At 36.9% G+C, this 18,518-nt stretch overlaps 3 protein-coding genes and 1 long non-coding RNA gene across 34 annotated transcripts in view; 2 read left to right on the top strand and 2 right to left on the bottom strand.

Annotated features, from left to right (window-relative positions):
* The window catches only part of LOC127681600 (oocyte zinc finger protein XlCOF6-like), a 1,434,619-nt gene that overhangs the window by 140,995 nt on the left and 1,275,106 nt on the right, over nucleotides 1–18,518 (bottom strand). The window lies entirely within an intron of this gene.
* LOC127681617 (oocyte zinc finger protein XlCOF6-like) overlaps nucleotides 1–18,518 on the top strand; it is a 1,149,846-nt gene that overhangs the window by 7,615 nt on the left and 1,123,713 nt on the right. The gene's annotated exons all lie outside the window — the stretch shown is intronic.
* LOC127681640 (zinc finger protein 320-like) overlaps nucleotides 418–18,518 on the top strand; it is a 258,929-nt gene continuing 240,828 nt past the window's right edge. Inside the window, exons 1-3 of the mRNA XM_052178118.1 lie at nucleotides 418–476; nucleotides 1,252–1,324; nucleotides 6,760–6,886. Coding sequence (XP_052034078.1) covers nucleotides 418–476; nucleotides 1,252–1,324; nucleotides 6,760–6,886 — 259 coding nt within the window. The remainder of the gene's footprint in view (nucleotides 477–1,251; nucleotides 1,325–6,759; nucleotides 6,887–18,518) is intronic.
* Nucleotides 8,524–9,295, bottom strand: LOC127681647 (uncharacterized). The gene is made up of 3 exons (XR_007977140.1): nucleotides 9,252–9,295; nucleotides 9,000–9,083; nucleotides 8,524–8,579 (listed from the first exon to the last, which is right to left on the bottom strand). It is a non-coding gene; the product is annotated as an uncharacterized LOC127681647 (long non-coding RNA).

The raw sequence follows: 18,518 nt of genomic DNA, 5'->3' as shown, positions 1-18,518 counted from the left end.
TAGCATGAAATCAAGTTGAGTTTACCTTCTGCATCTAAACCTGTGACAGCATGGCTTCAAGGGTCTCACTGTATTTATATTCATTACTGACTGGGAACCTGAGATCTTCCTGGAACAATGCCAAGATGCAGCTATGCATATTCAAGAAGATGTTCCAACAGTGATAGTATTATAGCAGATTTAATACAATGAGTGAATCATCCCAAGAGCATACTCTGAAATGGTTCATTTTATCCCTGTATGTATGTATGTACACACACACACACACACACACACACACACACACACACACACACACATTTATGACTTTCACAAAGGATGTCAAAGACCAACCATCATAAAACACATATTTCTTAAGGGCTTAGGAACTGACACACCACTCCTGTTATCAGTATGTATGTGGGTGGGAAACATTAGATGCATCAAGTTATGAGTTCCTGGAACTGTAATAAAAGTTTACCACACCATTGGAAAAGGTGAGAAAAACTGAATTAAAATTTTAGCAGAATTAAATATTATTTAAAGACATTTCTGACTTTAATTATAATATTCCACATATTAATGCATTCATGTAGATGTCAGGAGATCAAGATCAATGCATACAATGGTATGCATGGGAGTTAGAATGCAGGGCCATATTGAAAGGAGAAATAAGCTGGAATTTTAACTGTAATCTCATGATCACTCGAAAGCCTTAGATGATGATGATGCTGAAAAGGTCTATAACTAAATCTGATGGTAACTTATTCTCCTTGAAAAGCCATGATATTTGGCAGATAGAATCTTTGTATTTCAAGACAACAGATACACATGGAAAGAAGATATACTGTATCTACCTGGTAAAATGGAGTAGAATCTCATTAAAGAGTCAGATATCATATTCTAGAATGATGGCTAATGAAATGCCATTCATTTGTAGGCATCAATCATGGTAGTCGCTAGCCCTTTGTCCTTTAGTCTAGACCCAGGAAGATGAGACCTCAGAAGTAACTCTTGAGTAATAGTGCTTTACAGCAGGTATGCCTGTGCTCTCTCTTTTTGTCTGGTGCAGGCTGAAGTTAGAAAGAGGCCTCAGATTATACTCATATTCCTTTCCATACTACATTGTCACTCCATGATCTCAAGTCTGTAACGTTGACATGATTTCTGGTATCAGTTTGCTTTTAATGTATTTTTATGTGCTCTAGCATTGTCTATAATGGGTTGTATTAATTTCATCTTTGTGCTTTTCAAACCCTGTGAAATTTCAAGAGGAGTCCCAATATTTGAAACTTGGAGAAGAACAACAAAAAGAATGAGTGCTTCTCTGGTAAACACTCCACAGGTCAGTGTGCTGTCTACATTTGTTTTAGAAATTTCTTTATCATTCACACCATTCAAAAGTTTTATTATCTACATGTGGTAATGTTATCTAAAGGGCTTATTTTCTAAGATCTTCATTTTCTTCTGGCATAAAGAAAATTTAATGTTTAAGACTTTCACATAAATAACACCATACTATTTTCATTGAATTTTCTATTGTTAGACCATTCAAATTCCATGGACTAAAGACTGAAGGTCTCAAAGAGAATCTATTGTAAATGATTCTCAAAAACTCTTATCGATAGCTAATTTCTACATTGGATGGAGTTGTGTACTCTTATATTACTGTGGAATGAAAGTCTCATTTGTCACTGAAGTTGTTTTTCAATGATTGTTAGGGTTCCAGATAAGAGCTTGTGATTGTGGGTATTGAAATATGTGGACACTGATGTCGCTGAGCAATGAATGAAAGAGAATAATTTGTAGAAGGATAAAACTATAAGAGCCTCACTGTTTTTAATCCTAATAGCAAATATATTAGATCACTAGAGGAACAGATGATGGCAGAAAGAGGAAAGAGTGTCTCTCTTTTGCCATAACAGTGCTGTATTTGTGAGCAGATGCAGATTGCAGTATTTTTTCTTTTCTTTTTTTTAATTTTACAACTTTTTTGTCTTTTACTTATTTATTTTTTCACTCCAGATTTCATTCCTCTATTTTCCCTATCCACCATCTGAGTATTCCCCATTCCATTCCTTCTCCCACATTCCCTACCCCCACCCTCCAGCCAACCAGACCTCTAGACTCCCTGGTGCCTCTAGTCTTTTGAGGATTAGGTTCCTCTTCTCTGATTGAACCCAGCCCCAGCCCTCCTCTTCTATATGTGTTGGGGGCTTCATATCATCTGGTTTATGCTGCTTTGTTCGTCCAGAGAGATCTCAGGGGTCCAGCTTAATTGAGATTGCTGGTCCTCCTACAGGATTGTCCTCCCACTCAGATTCTTCCAACATTTCCCTAATTTAACCAAAGTGGTCAGCAGCTTCTGTCCATTGGTTAGGTGCAAATATCTGCATCTGACTCTTTCAGCTGCTTTTTGGGTCTTCTGGAGGGCAGTCATGATAGGTCCCTTTTTATGAGCACTCCATAGTCTTAGTATTAGTGTAAGACCTTGGGACATCCCCTTGAGCTGGATTCCACTTTGGGCCTGTTGCTGGACCTTCTTTTTCTCAGACTCCATTTCCATCCCTGCTGTTCTTTCAGACAGGAACAATTATGGAACAAAACTCAGAGTTTTGACTGTAGGATGGCAACCTCCTCCCTCACTGGGTACCCTGTATTTCTGTTGGAGGTGGGCTCTATAAGTTCCTTCTCCCTACTGTCATGCATTTCATCTAAGGTTCCTCCCTTTGAGTCCTGAGATTCTCTCACCTCACAGGTCTCTCTGCATTCTGGAAGGTCCCCCCAACCTCCTATCTCCTGAGGTTGCTTGTTTCCATTCTTTATGCTGGCCTTTGGAAATTGCTCTATCTCTATGAAGAATTGATTCAGAATTTTGATGGATATTGCATTGAATCTATAGATTGATTTTGGTAAGATGTCCATTTTTCCTCTATTAATCCTGTCAATCTTGAGAATGGGAGATGTTTCCATCTTCTGAAGACTTCTTTTATCTTTTCACCAAGAGAGTGGACAGCCTTGACTAGTCCCTGATTTTAAGTGGAGTGCTTCAAGTTTCTCTCCTTTTAATTTGATGTTGGCTATTGGTTTGCTGAATATTGCTTTTATTATGTTTCATTATGGGCATTGAATTTCTGATATTTCCAAGATTTATAACAAGTATGGATGTTGTATTTTGTCAAAGGCTTTTTAAGCAGCTAATGAGACGGTCATTTGGTATTTTCTTTGAGTTTGTTGATACAATGTATTATGTTGATGGATTTTTGTATATTGACCCATCCCCTGTATCCCTGGGATGAAGCATTCTTGATCATGATGAATGATCATTTTGATGTGGTCCTGGATTTTGTTTGGTAGTGTTGTTAAAAACCCTTCTGGCCTGGACCATTTTTGTTTTTTGTTTTTTGGTTGGGAGATTGTAATGACTGCTTCTATTTGTTTTGGGATTTGGGGACTGTTTAGATGGTTTGCCTGATCCTAATTAATCGTCCTTGACCTTGGTACCTGTCTAGACAACCTATTTCAGCTGAATTTTCAAGTTTTGATGAATATAGTCTTTTGTTATAGGATCTCATGCCTATTTTTAAATTTCCTATATTTCTGTTGTTATGTTTCCTTTTTCATTCCTTATTTTGTTAATTTAGAATCTGTCTCTTTGCCCTTTAGTTAGGCTGGCTGAGGGTTTATCCATCTTTTCAATTTTCTCGAAGAACCAGCTCCCCATTTTGTTGATATTTTCTGTGTTTCTACTTGGTTGACTTCATATCTGAGTTTCATTATTTCCTCACTTATATTCCTCTTGGGAGTGTTTGATTCTTTTTGTATTAGAGCTCTCAGATATGCTGTCAAGCTGGTAGTGTATGATCTCTCCAGTTTCTTCAAGAAGGCACCGAGAGCTATGAATTTTCCTCTTAGCACTGTTGTCATTGTCGCCAATAAGTTTGGGTATGCTAATCCTTCATTTTTGTTAAATTCTAAAAAGTCATTATTTTTTTCTATATTCTTGCCTGAGTTCATTATTATTGAGGAGAGAGTTGTTGATTTTCCATGTGTATGTGGGCTTTCTGTTCTTTTGGTTGTTGTTGAAAACAATTAGTCCAGGGCAATGTGACAGGATGCATAGGATTATTGCAATTTTCATGTGCCATCTGACCTCTTTTTTTTGTTTGTTTGTTTGCTTGTTTCTGATTATATGATTAATTTTTGGAGAACATACCATGAGACATTAGAAGGTATTTTGTTTGTTTGTTTGTTTTATTCTGAAATGCTCATTAGATTTCTCTTAAATCCATTTGGTTTATAACTTCTGTTAGTTTCACTATGTCAGTTTAATTTCTGTTTCCATGATCTGTCCATTGGTGCAAGTATGGTGTTGAAGTCTCCTACTATTATTGTGTCATGTTAAATGTGTGCCTTGAGCTTTTGTAAAGTTTCTTTTACAAATGTGGGTGTCCTTGCATTTGGAACATAGATTATGAAAATTGAGAGTTCATCTTGTCAGATGTTTTTCCTTTCATGAGTATGGAATGTTATCCTTGCTCATCTTTTTAATGTATTTTGATTGAAAGTCAATTTTTTTCGATATTAGAATGCCTACTCTAGCTTGTTTCTTGTGTCAATTTGCTTGGAAAAATTTGTTTTTCAATTTTGTTTGCTTCTTTTCTTTAGAAGGAAGAATGGTTAATCTACTCTGTTTCCTCTTCCCTGAAACATATGGTGTTACATAGGGAAAACCGGAAGGGTTGTATTGATGTTTTTATTATTATTCTGAAACTTTTAATTATATAATTGTCCATCTGCATGTTTTTATGTACACATTATGCCCCTAGATCCCTGGCTCAGCTCCAAACCCATGAGACTGAAGTCACAGCAAGTGAATTTGCCTCTCATTTTTTTCATGCCCCAGGTTTATAGTTCTGATGACAATTTGTAATAGACATTATATATAACCTGTGTAGTATAATTTTTGTAAAATTAAGCAAGAATTGAAAGTCATACTTTTCTATGCAAGCTACCATTCTGATATACAAATGAGGTCATATTCCAAAGGAAAAAAATAGTGTGATATTACAAGATTGAAATGTTCAATAAAGTCAATTCCATAAGGAATAAAGTATTCCACATTTCTGAAGTGTCACCATAGTTTTCCCTCAATTTGAAACAAGATTCGATCAAAGAAAAAGATTCTACTTCATTGAAGTGCATCTTGTCTCATGCTGTTTTTTTATAAATACATACATAAGTGTTACCTTGTGAAAGACCATATAGAATGTATGAAGTTTTTATTATGTGTAATTTTTGCCAGCTTTTATTTAACTTTAAATAATGTAACGCTCTCTACTAGAGGTTATTCGAATTTTTTAAAACGTTTATTTATTTTTTCATTTATGTAAATACACTGCCTCAGTCTTTAGACATACCAGAAGAGGGAACTGAATCCCCAATAAAGATGGTTGAGAGGCACTATTTGATGGCTGGGAATTGAACTCCGGACCTCAGAAAGAGCAGTCAGTGCTCTTAACAGCTGAGCCATCTCTCCAGCTCTGGATTTTTCTTTTCTTTTTATTCAATATAGGGGTTCTCTGTCTACCCCTGGCTGTTCTAGAACTAACTCTGTAGACCAGGCTTGCATTGATCTCTACTGCCTCTGTCTCCCAAGTGCTGGGATTAAAGGCGTATACAAACACTGCCTTGCCAACCCTGTTTTTTTTTTTTTAATACTTAGTAGTTGTGAATATACTTTAATAAAATAATTTGTCTAAATATTTGATTCTATATGCCATTTGGAATGTTTAATGTATAACCTGACTTTGTAGTCCTCTTCTGTTTAAGGAAAAAACTCTGACATTTAGTCCATCCATTACTTCTTTATGTCATATTCTATCTGTTTATTGTAGAAAGTTTGTAGTCTTTTATCTAGGTGTCAAAATGTTAAATTGATAATGCTACAATACAGTCATGTGAGACACAGCTTCATACAGGATTGAACAAGTGTCCATATTTCAGCAAGGTGAATATTGTAGATTTGAAAGTATATTTTTCCTCATCATAACTTGGCCATCTGTTATGTGACACAGGTATTCTGCTTAATAACACTGTATATTTCATAAAGGTACTTTAACTGAATATAGATATCAAATGTATGTAGTATATTCTGAAAATGTCTGCTCCTTTAGGATAATCATATCATTCATTCTCAGAGGTATAAAAACAAGGAAATCTATGACTATTTAAGTAAAGTATATTTTATTAGAGTTAACATCTTTTTTCTATAATGTATGTAGGCTTCATTTGCCTTAAATTATGCATATGTGTTGTATATTCGTCCTGTCAGTAGTGTTCAGCAGAAATCATTGGACTTTAAAGAACTGGGTTAAAAAAATCCATGGAGTGTTGCCACGAGGTTGTTGGGGAAATAATTTTATAATAGAGGACTTTTAAAAGATATTCTACATTGCCATCAGCAAACAAAATTTCTGAATGTAGTGCTTGTGGCAAGACTTTCATTTGCTGCTGAGGTCTCAGAAAGCCACAGAAAATTCATGAATGTGAGAGCCTTAATAAATGAGAACATTATAGTAAGCCATTGTATAGACTCTCTATGAAAGAGCAGCAATTCATAAGTTCAGACACATCTCTATTAAACGTTTAAAAAACATTTGTCCTTCAATATTTTCTCTTTTTCATCTGTATCAGTAAGTATCTCCTATTCTTTCTGCCATTTTATTAACATAGGAAAACAATATTGTCCAGTAGCATATAAGTAGTTTTCCATTACAGGGTTTGTTAACCTTCAATGATGTGTCTTTGAACTTCTCACTGGAGGAATGGGAATGTCTCAATTTTGCTCAACGGTCATTGTACATAGATGTAATGTTGGAGAATTTCAACAATCTATTGTTTTTGGGTAAGATTACACTTCTTTTTCAATTCCTGAATCTTTATTTGAATTTACTTACATTCTGTTTATGTAAACTCCCTGAAATGTCAAGAGACCACTAGAATAAGGAAGTGGTTATTCTGGTTAGAATCACAAATTTTTCATGGGATTTCCCTCTCGGTTCTGATTTCTTTTGAAGAGTATGTATGCAGTGCTATATTCTTTGATATCTTTCCATACCTCTTATATAACTTTAATTGGAATTTCCAATTAAAAAATTTCCAAAATTTAATTGACATTTCCAATTTAAAAAAAATTAAATGTTGAGAACAAGGAATTATATTTCTATACACATAGTAATTACAGCAAATAAAATTGCTATTAATTTAACTCTTCTTTACACATGTGATGAGAGGATTTTCTATTCTGCTCCAATCTATTTGCTGTTTTATAGGGTTATTTTACATTTATGGTCCTCTCTTACTTTAGGGTGGGGATGTTTTCTTCTATGATTTTGGTGATCAGCTTCTGATGCCAAAGTATTTTAATGTTTATGCTCTTCCACTTGCCTCTCACCATCTAGTTATCCCTAGTGCTAGGTGGTCTGCATACATTGATCAGATATCTACTTTGTGAGAGTTCAGTACTAATCAATCATATTATTTGTCCTAGTTTCTGCAAAGTGCTGTTTTTAAAACATTTAGAAGGGTATTATCATTTCCTCTCAGTGGATGTAGATCAGAATTGTGGTTTTTCTAAGGATCCAAGTAATCATTATGAAAAAACAAAGAAGCTGTTTTGAGAGCATGAATTCTTTGGGTCTAATTAACTTGAAATATCAGCAAACATGCATTACTGAATATATTTTTCCTCAATACAATAATCCCTGCTATCTTTATTTGTATCTCTTCAGAAAATCATCTCATACGTGGAAGACGTCAGAAGGTCTTAGATCAAGACACAGAGTGCAATGTCCATGAGCATGTGAATATGCAAGAGAAGTCTTATAAATGTAATGAGCTCAGCAAAATGATTAATGAATCCACCCAAAGTACACCTGATAAAACTAACCACAGAGATGTCTCACTTCAATCCTCAAACCTGAAAAGACTTAAAATTGGGAAAACCAGAGAAGTTTCCAAATATAAAGACTGTGTAAAGTGTTTAAATGAGTGCTCTATAAATAATCTAAGTCAAGGAATACAAATAAGGAAGAAAGAAAACAACAATCCAGAATTTGATAAGGGTTTTGTTTCTAAACATAAACTGATGCTGAAACCAAACAATAATGGTAAGAAGCTTTACAAATGTAGGCAATGTGACAAATGCTTTACTCACAGAAGCATTCTTAGAATTCATCATAGAACTCATACAGGAGAGAAACCTTACAAATGCAGTGAATGTGACAAATGCTTTACCCAAAAATGCAGTCTGCAATGTCATCAGAGAATTCATACAGGAGAAAAACCTTACAAATGCAGTGAATGTGACAAATGCTTTACTGTCAAAAGTAGTCTTAGAATTCATCAGAGAATTCATACAGGAGAGAAACCTTACAAATGCAATGAATGTGACAAATGCTTTACCCAAAAATTCTATCTTCAAATTCATCAGAAAATTCATACAGGAGAGAAACCTTACAAATGCAGTGAATGTGATAAATGCTTTACTGACAAAAGTAGTCTTAGAATTCATCAGAAAATTCATACAGGCGAGAAACCTTACAAATGCAGTGAATGTGACAAATGCTTTACCCAAAAATGCAGTCTTGATAGTCATCAGAGAATTCATACAGGAGAGAAACCTTACAAATGCAGTGAATGTGACAAATGCTTTACTGTCAAAAGTAGTCTTAGAATTCATCAGAAAATTCATACAGGCGAGAAACCTTACAAATGCAGTGAATGTGACAAATGCTTTACTCAAAAATGCAGTCTTGATAGTCATCAGAGAATTCATACAGGAGAGAAACCTTACAAATGCAGTGAATGTGACAAATGCTTTACCCAAAAATTCTATCTTCAAATTCATCAGAAAATTCATACAGGAAAGAAACCTTACAAATGCAGTGAATGTGATAAATGCTTTACCGGACAATCTTATCTTAGGATTCATCAGAGAATTCATACAGGAGAGAAACCTTACAAATGCAGTGAATGTGACAAATGCTTTACTGACAAAAGTAGTCTTAGAATTCATCAGAAAATTCATACAGGAGAGAAACCTTACAAATGCAGTGAATGTGACAAATGCTTTATTAACAAAAGTAGTCTTAGAATTCATCATAGAACTCATACAGGAGAGAAACCTTACAAATGCAGTGAATGTGACAAATGCTTTACTAACAGAAGTAGTCTTAGAATTCATCATAGAACTCATACAGGAGAGAAACCTTACAAATGCAGTGAATGTGACAAATGCTTTACTGACAAAAGTACTCTTAGAAGTCATCAGCGAATTCATACTGGAGAGAAACCTTACAAATGCAGTGAATGTGACAAGCGCTTTACCCACAAATGGAGTCTGAAATGGCATCAGCGAATTCATACAGGAGAGAAACCTTACAAATGCAGTGAATGGGAGAAATGCTTTACCCCCAAAATGCAATCTTCATACTTGTTAGAGAATAAATAAAAAAGAGAAACTCTAATTGTATTGAATGTGACAATTGCTTTATCCACAGTAGCAGTCTTAGAAATTATCAGCGTTCATACAAGAGTGAAATCACAAATGCAGTGAAGGAAACAAGTGCTTTGCCCATATTCCCTGTCTTAGAAAACATCAGAGAATTTTTATAGTAGTGTCAGTTTAGAAATTGTAGTGAATGAGGAAATCCTTTACCAAGGATGGACATTTTAGAATTATTCTGAAAATATGTACATGAGAGAAATGTTTCAAATGCAGTGGTGGTAAAAACACTTGATTTGACTTCTGGTTCTTATTCCACGGGCAATACATGTACAAGAGAAATCTCACAAATGCAATGCAATGACTGAAAATTCCTTTGACTTCCTTTCAGTTCTGAAAAAAAATGAATATTTATACTAAGGAAAATGTTTCTACCATAAAAAAAGAACAAAAAATGTGTCAGATATTTTATCAAGACTCTTTACCACAAGAGGTTCTATACTAGAGAAATATAAGTATGCAAAACTTGTGAAAACCTTCACACTGTGTTCCGATCTTAGATAATGTAACCTATTTCTGCAGGGAAAGACTCTGAAAATGTGACAATATAGGAAAGTTATACTTGTTCAACCTCAAATATTATAAGATAAAGAGCAAGTGGGGAAGGCAGAAGAATATTTTTGGACACTTTCCTTCAATCTAACAGGGTTCAGAAGAAAAGAAAATTAAGGTGTTTAATACACCTTTTAAACTATTTAATAATGATGATAGAATTCTTTACATTTAATTCACATAAAGGATTTCAGACAAATTACACTTAAAAGAGGATTTGATACACTGAGCCACCCAAATAGGATGTTGTTTATCCTATAGAGACGCCTACGGGACTGGACAGTGGTGCTGCATGCCTTTAATCACTTCACTTTGCGAGCAGAGACAGACAGATTTCTTAGTTCCTGGCCAGGCTGGTATACAAAGAGAAACCTTGTCTCAAAAAAAAAAAAAAAAAAGATTCCTGCAGTATCCAGTATTCATAATGTCTATCAAATGCTGGTTTCAAGTTTCAGGTAACAACTATGAGTCCCTTGTGCTTGGGTCAACAAGTCCTTCCCCATAGTCCTGTAAGTAAATGCAATGAAGCTCATTGATTAATCCAGTTTGACTTGGTTGTTTTCAGTTTCTGCTTGGGATGCTTAGATGAATATATGTTGTATATCCCCAGGAAAAGGCTCTCATTAAACATAAGAGTGAGACACTAAAATTTTCTACAAGTGTATAGCATGAACTTAATACTAGTGATTTTAAGTGTGTGGATAACAATTCCTTTGGAGGGTGAAATGACTCTGTATCAGGACTTGATTAAGAGCAAATGAAAACATGTATTTCAAAAGGTCTTAAGACTGAGAAATCAATGTTTTGACTCTCAGTGAGTCTGCCCATATGAAAATGATTTGGGAGTCTCAACAATAAATATGTCTTTCATGAATTCTTAGGAATATGAGAGAAAAGTCTACCAAACTATAAACAAAATATGGCTTTGTCATTTTCAGGGATAGACATCCATATTGTGCTGTGTAACTGCATGTCTCTAAACTCTTTAATAGCATTTGATTGAGACAAATTCCAATAAAACTCAGAACAATGCTACCTATTGACTCATACTACAGATCATTTTGGTACCATTTCTTGTTGTGTCTTAAGACTACATGCCATGTGATCACATATTATGAAAGTTGTGTAAGTGCTGGGGGAAAAGTTAGGAAAACAAATTTCCCTTGTCCAGCTCAAGATCCTTCTACGTTTTCCCTTATTCTTAGTGAACTTTCATAGGAAACTTTTTACAACTTGGAAATAAACACTAAAATCACTTTTCAAAGTACCCCCTTTCAACTTCAACTAGCAGGCTGTAAGTTTGAACCCTGCAATTTCCTGGGTAGATAAAACAGAGGCTACACTGCTTAGACCCTTGCTGTTAGGCTACAGGTGGTAATTGCCTGAGCCAGCAGCTTTTAACCCTCAGAATGAGCAAAATGTTTTAGGACATTTTTAGAAGTTATCAGCATTCAGTATAGTTAGAGAGTTAGAACATCCTCATACCATCAGTCTTCAAATCCACAGTAGAATCCTGCTCTGTTTCCTTTCAATCTCCTCCAAGCTGGGAGGTGGCCAGCAGGCCTTCATCTCCAAATGACTAGATCAGAACTCTGGGTCCTTGTGTGGGGAGTGTCCCATTGCATAGGCTCTGGTAATGCAATAGCTTTTCCTTGCCCCAGGTGATCCATATGTCCTTCTTGGGACTCTGATGAAATAGCATATAGAGGCACAATTTGTTTCACAATATCACTGCAATTGGATGTATCTAGATGTGTAAAAGAGAAAGTGAGGCAGCTTTATGATCCCAACTATGGAAGGAGTTTTCTGTAATCCTTTTGTAGTATGTAGAAAGTCCAGAGTTCAATGCCCTGCACTCCCCACATGGCAGCATTAGAATGTAAACCTAGCACTTAAGGAAGTGAGGCAGCAGGAAACAGAAGTTAAAAATTAACCTCAGAGAGACACTGAGTAGGAAGTCAGCCAGGGCTGCTTGAGAAATCCTATCAAAAATAGAAGCAGGCAGTGATGGTGGCTAGAGGAAGGTAGATGTCCGTGTTCAATGTCAACCTGGTTTACATAGGGTGTTTCAGGCAAGAATCCACAGTGAGACTGACTAGACATGTCTATGAGCAAATTTCCTCAGAACTTCAGCTGAGAGTAGAACACACAACCTGGATCTATGCAGAACCAAACAGTGAGCTGTGGACCTGGGCCAAGTAGAAAGTAAGCTGAACTCAGCCATGTATCTCTCCGTGCTTCTGTAAGGTAGACACAATGTGACTACTCATATTCATGGTCCTGTCTCTAGGATTTCCTTGCAATGTGAGCTTGAATTCCTTTGGGTCCAATAAGCCTGGATTATGTTGTTTTTGTCAGTGCTGTCATCTCTCTATATGCCTTTCTGTCTCTCTGTCTGTCTGTCTATTTTTCAATCATTCTGATTCTTTGAGTGTATGGACATGAGATTAGAGATCAGAGGATGACTTGTAGAATGTGGCTCTCTCCTTCCACCTAGAGGGTCCATGGGACAGAATTCACATGACCAAGATTGTACTTTAAGCACTTTTACCTGAAGAGCCATCTTATTAGCTCTTGTTTTAGACTCTCTCTCCCACATATGCATGTGTACAAAACACTTAAAAATCATGTGTTTGAATTTGGTCCTCATGCAAAGATTTCTCTTTATGTATGTAAATGTTTAAAAATACTAAATACTAAAGTTGATCTAGTCTCAAGCAGTTTTGACCAAGGACAGTGGGCCTGAAGTAGCTCCATTTGTCTACCTGGGTTAAGACACAAGTCCAGAGACTGCAGTGATTACCCAAGAGAAATGTAATAGCTCCTAGTTCTAGAGGCTAATGTCAAATGTCAGGCATGGAGAGTCTTGCATCTGAAGGTCTCTTCCTTTCTTCTAAATAGCCACCTTCTCACAGGTTCCCATACAATCTCTTTCTAATTGTACTTTGCTGAATTCCCCTGTTTAGAAGAACAGCAATGTTACTGGAGCAGAGCCAGACACTTACCTTCCTAACTTGGCCTCCAGACACAGGAAAGTTCTGTGGACTTTAGACCTTGTACACAATGGTTGGGAGGATGGGAGTACAGTTCAAGCCATGATGGTCTCTTTTCTGTAGGTAGTGGTTCTGATGCTCTATTCTGGAATCTGCTTGTGAACACACAAGTTTCTGTTTTCAAATAGTTTTTTCCCCAGTGAGTATAAATATAGTTTATTTTTCTATTTTATTGAATATAAACTTTATTACATTTTAAATGGTAAAACCTTTCCAAGTTTCCTACCTCCCTGAAAACCTCTAACCCCTCTTCCTACCCCCTGTCTCCAAGTATATGCCTCTCCACCTGATCCCAGTGCTCTGGGAGGCAGAGGCAGGCAGATTTCTGAGTTTGAGGCCAGCCTAGTGTATTGTGTGAGTTCCAGCACAGCCAGGGCTATACAGAGAAACCCTGTCTACAAACAAACACACAAACAAAAAACTGGCCCCTCATGTCTTGAGAGAGTCTTTAAGCCCTGAAATGAGCAGGGATTTCTGAGTGGATGCTTGTCCCCTCTCTTACCTTCCATGACCTGTGCCGTGATGATTATTTGCTGGCCGAACACCAGCGGGTCAACCATTCCTTGACCTATCTGCTCCTGGAGCTGTGACAAAGGGCCCTTCCCAAAGTGTAGCACAGAGTCCTCTCCTTGATGACTTCACAGGTGCCTCCCTGTTGGGCACAGGAGTGTCCTGACCTGCATTCTTTACCTAGGTGGTTCAGGGACAGTCTATAGGGTTCCTGGATCACCTAGGTAGAGAATGGGGGACAACAGATGCAGGAGATGGACAGTAAGACAGTATTCTGATCAAGCTGTCAAATTTTGTTATTTTACACACAGCAAAATAAAGGAAAGTAAGCAGGATGTAGGGAGGAAGTATGAGGGGGCAAACATTGTCTCTGGGGAACAATCTCTCAGGGCTCAAGCACTGTCTCTAAACATTGTCTCTAGGAAGTAGTCGCTCAGAATTATCTCTGAGAATCTCATGACAAAGCTGACTTCAAGGAATGTGGCAAACTAAAATGATCACGAGGAGCTGAAGTGGAAAGAGATTGCTATAGTAACCTAACTGCAAGTGAGCTCTGTTTATTCTAACCAACATGAGCTCTGTATGTGCTGACCACCTTGCTATATGCAAACCTGAAAGCTAAAATTTTCCTTTTAAAGGCAGGCTTAAGCATGTAAGATGGCTGAAAGGATGAGGTTTTGAGATCTATGTGAGAATGTCTCTTGCAGTTTCCCACCTCCCTGAAAACCTCTAACCCCTTCTCCGACTCCCTGCCTCCAAGTTTATGCCCCTCCATCTGAACCACTCTCACAATCTCCTTCCTCGATTTCCCTTTGTTGGGGGCATCTATTGAGCCTTTTTCTAACCAAGAACCAATCCTCCCACTGATGACCAACAAAGCATCCCTCTACCACATTTTTGGATGGAAACCTCTGTATCCATTGGTTGATGGTTTACACCCTGGGAGTCCTGAGAATTCTAGGTGGCTGACATCATTATTCTTCCCATGGGGCTCTAGACCCCTTTAGCTCCTCTGAACCACCCTCCAACTCCTCCATTGGTGATCCTACTTCCAGACCAATGGTTGGCTGCCAGCATCTGCCTCTGTATGTGTAAGGCTCTGGCAACACCCCTCCAGAGACAACCATGGAATTGTCCATATGGTATGTGGTACTTGTCATCCATAATAGTGTCAGGGGTTTGGTGACTATTTATAGTATGAATCCCCAGGTAAGGCTGTCTCTGGGTGGCCTTTACTTCAGTCTCTTTTCCATACATTGTCTTGTTTATTGCTCCTGAGAGTATTTTGTTCCCTTGCTTGGAGGAATCAAAGCACCCAATTGGTTTCTGATTGATCAATAAAGATGCTAGCAGTTAAAGGATGGTCAGAAAAGTGGGACTTCTAGGTTCCAATAGGCAGGCTAGGAAATGCAGGAGAGAAGCACACTCACTGTGCTTTGGAGGGAGAAAGTGCCACCAGCCATGAGAGTTCTGGACTAAAGTTTCTCTCTGAAGTCCTCACTGTACTGAAATTTGCTCTGTAGATCAGGTTGGCCCCAAACTCCCGAGATCCTAATACCTATGCTATATTTCTGGTTTCCTTCCTCTTTCTTGATGATGGACAAAGATCCCAGTCAGGAGATCATAGTGACAAAGCCTTTAGACACTACAGGAGTAAAATTGACAGCACCCTGGATGGTTGAAGTGAAGTGAAATACTGCTTATCAGTCAGTGGCCTTGTTGTAATTCTAAATGCACTGCAATGTACACTTCACATCTTGCCTGCATTGATGTAAATGATGAAAGCCAACTCCGAATGTCACACAGTATAGTCAAGGTCACAATCTTGGGAGAAGTATTTCTGAAACCACTCTGTACTCTCCCTTTTTAGGTTGACATGCTCAGAGTCAGAAAAGAGCTAGGCAGAGGAGAACCTTACGGTGGGCCAAAATGTAAATTTCTAGAACAGCATCACAGAACACTTATTTTAGAAGAAGTAAATAATGTTGCACTTCATGCTACATAATGAACTCAGAAGAGACACAAACACCAAACAAAGTCACTTAAAAGTAATCTTGTGAAGTGGCCCACACCCAAAACTTTAGTCCCAGCACTGAAGAGGGTCATGCTGGAGGATTAGAATATCAACATCAACATTTGCTTCTAAAAAAAAAAACCCAAAAACAAACAAACAAACAAAAAAACAATAGGAAATAAAACGAAATGAAGTTAAATAAAACAAATGCAGGTTAAACAAAGTATGGACTAGCTTGTCATACAATAGAATGTTATCTAACCTCCAAATATGAAAGTTCTTACAAAAATTTTTTGCTATACTCTTATTATTATCTAGTCTACCACATCTGTCTGTATTCTTAAGAAACATATTCTTCCAGGAAATAAAATTATTAAAAAATTCTGACATATTATTTCATGGATCAAACTTATCAAGTTTATGTACTGTGAAATAAGCCCATCAATGAAGGAGAGACTTTGCTAGACTCCAGTTATATACAGTGCCTTGACTACTTAAATTCATAGACACAGAAAGAATGATGGCTGCCAGCAACAAAAGGAGATAAATATTGGGAGGTACAATAATGAGGACAGAATTTCCCCAGATGAAGAATTCTTATACTGTCAACATGGTTCCAGCAGGTTTGATGCCCAGGACTGGCATAGTGAAGAGAACTGACTCTTCAGGGTTGTCTGCTGGCTTTCACTTGTTCACTTGGGCATATGGGCATCCTTTTAGTAATACACAGAGACAGAAAAAGCCTTTAAAGGACAAATTTTCCCTTCATTTTCTCAACAGCTCATTCCCTTATGGACTTCACTCTTCTTCAGTTACCTGTCCTGAAGCATAAGTAACTAATCATTCATTTTTCTATTGTGGATATTAATAATGAGAAAATGTATTAAGCAAACAATCATTATTTCTATTTCATATGTATTAGTGTTCCACTTCTATGTATGTGCTCAGGACATGGACTAAAAAGGGGTGTTGGATTCTGCGAAACCTGGATTAAAAGACAACACACAAAAAAGCAAATACTTCTGAAAAGTTCACTTTCCCACTTGCTTTATTTTCATCTATGAATCTGGCATTAACTTTAAAAAAGTATTTTTATTTTGTGTTCTTTTAATATACAGGTGTTTAGGTGAGATATATTTCAGCCTGTGCATCTTGTGCATGCTTGTGCCCATGAAGGCCAGAAGAGACCATCAAATTTCCTGCAACTAGAGTTACAAAATTTTATGAACCACAATATAGTTGATGAGAACTTTACCCAGGATCTCTCAAAAAGCAACCATTAAAAAAATAAAACAAAAACAGATTCTATGGAGGCTAGACACTTCCAAGACTAGATCTAGTTTAACAGACAGAGATAGTGAGCCTCCCAGACAACAATTACAATAGAATGAAAGTTACTTTAACAACCCTGTGGTAAAATCTGACTTTGCTCAGATTAAATGCTCTAAAGAATGTTAGCAGAGAAGAGATATACTTCAGAAAAATAAAGACAAGAAACACAAAAGAAAAGTAAACAGCATAGAAATGGTCAGCAGTAATTATTCCACTCCAATAAGGACAAATTCAATGCACTGCATCGAAAAAAATCGCTGTTCAAGAACATGAAAACATTAGATTGAACAGAATTGGCCATTCAGAAAGCAAGTGCACTGAAACCATGTGGTCCTGTACTTTTTTTGGTTGGAAGACTTTCAATGAGCACTTCAATTTCTTTAGGGGTTATGGGATTGTTTAGATGGTCTTTTTGTTCCTGATTTAATTTTGGTATTTGGTATTTGTCTAGGAAATTGTCCATTTCCTCCAGATTTTCCAGTTGTGTTGAGTATAGGCTTTTGTACTAGGATCTGATGGTATTTTGAATTTCCTCAGTTTCTGTTGTTATATCTCCCTTTTCATTTCTGATTTTGTTAATTTGGATACTCTCTCTGTGCCCTCTGGTTACTCTGGCTAAGGGTTTATCAATCTTGTTGATTTTTTCAAAGAACTAGCTCCTGGCATTGTTAATTCTTTGTATGCTTCTTTTTGTTTCTACTTGATTTCAGCCCTGATATTGAATGATTTCCTGCCTTTTCTACTCTTGGGTGTATTAGCTTCTTTCTGTTCCAGAGCTTTCAGGTATGCTGTTAAGCTGCTAGGGAATGGTCTCTCAAGTATCTTTTTGGAGGCACTCAGGGCTATGTGTTTTCCTCTTAGCACTACTTTCATTGTGTCCCATAAGTTTGGGTATGTTGTTCCTTGATTTTCATTAACTTCTAAAAAGTCTTTCTTTTCTTTCCTTATTTTTTCCTTGACCAAGGTGTCATTGAGTAGAGCATTATTCAGCTTGGATATATATGTGGGCTTTCTGTTGTTTTTGCTGCTATTGAAGACCACCATTACTCCATAGTGATCTGATAAGAGGAATGGGATTATTTCAATCTTCTTATATTTGGTGAGGTTTGTTTTGTGAACAATTATATGGTCCAATGTATTCAATATATAAAAAGATCTCAAGAAGTTAGACTCCAAAGAAACAAATAACCCTTTTAAAAATGCAGAACAGAGCTAAATAAAGAATTTTCACCTGAGGAATATGGAATGGCTGAGAAGCCCCTAAAGAAATGTTCAAGATCCTTAGTCATTAGGGAAATGCAAATCAAAACAATCCTGAAATTTCACCTCAAACTGGACAGAATGGCCAAGATAAAAATCTCAGGAGATAGCTGGTACTGGAGAGGTTGTGGAGAAAAAGGAACACTCGTCCACTGCTGGTGGGATTGCAAGCTGGTGCAACCACTCTGGAAATTAGTTTGGTTGTTCCTCAGAAAACTGGGCATAATACTACCAGATGACCCTGCTATAC

This window comes from Apodemus sylvaticus, chromosome 3, assembly GCF_947179515.1.
Source record: "Apodemus sylvaticus chromosome 3, mApoSyl1.1, whole genome shotgun sequence".
Classification (NCBI taxonomy): Eukaryota; Metazoa; Chordata; class Mammalia; order Rodentia; family Muridae; genus Apodemus; species Apodemus sylvaticus.
This window is presented reverse-complemented; position numbering and strand designations above follow the sequence as displayed.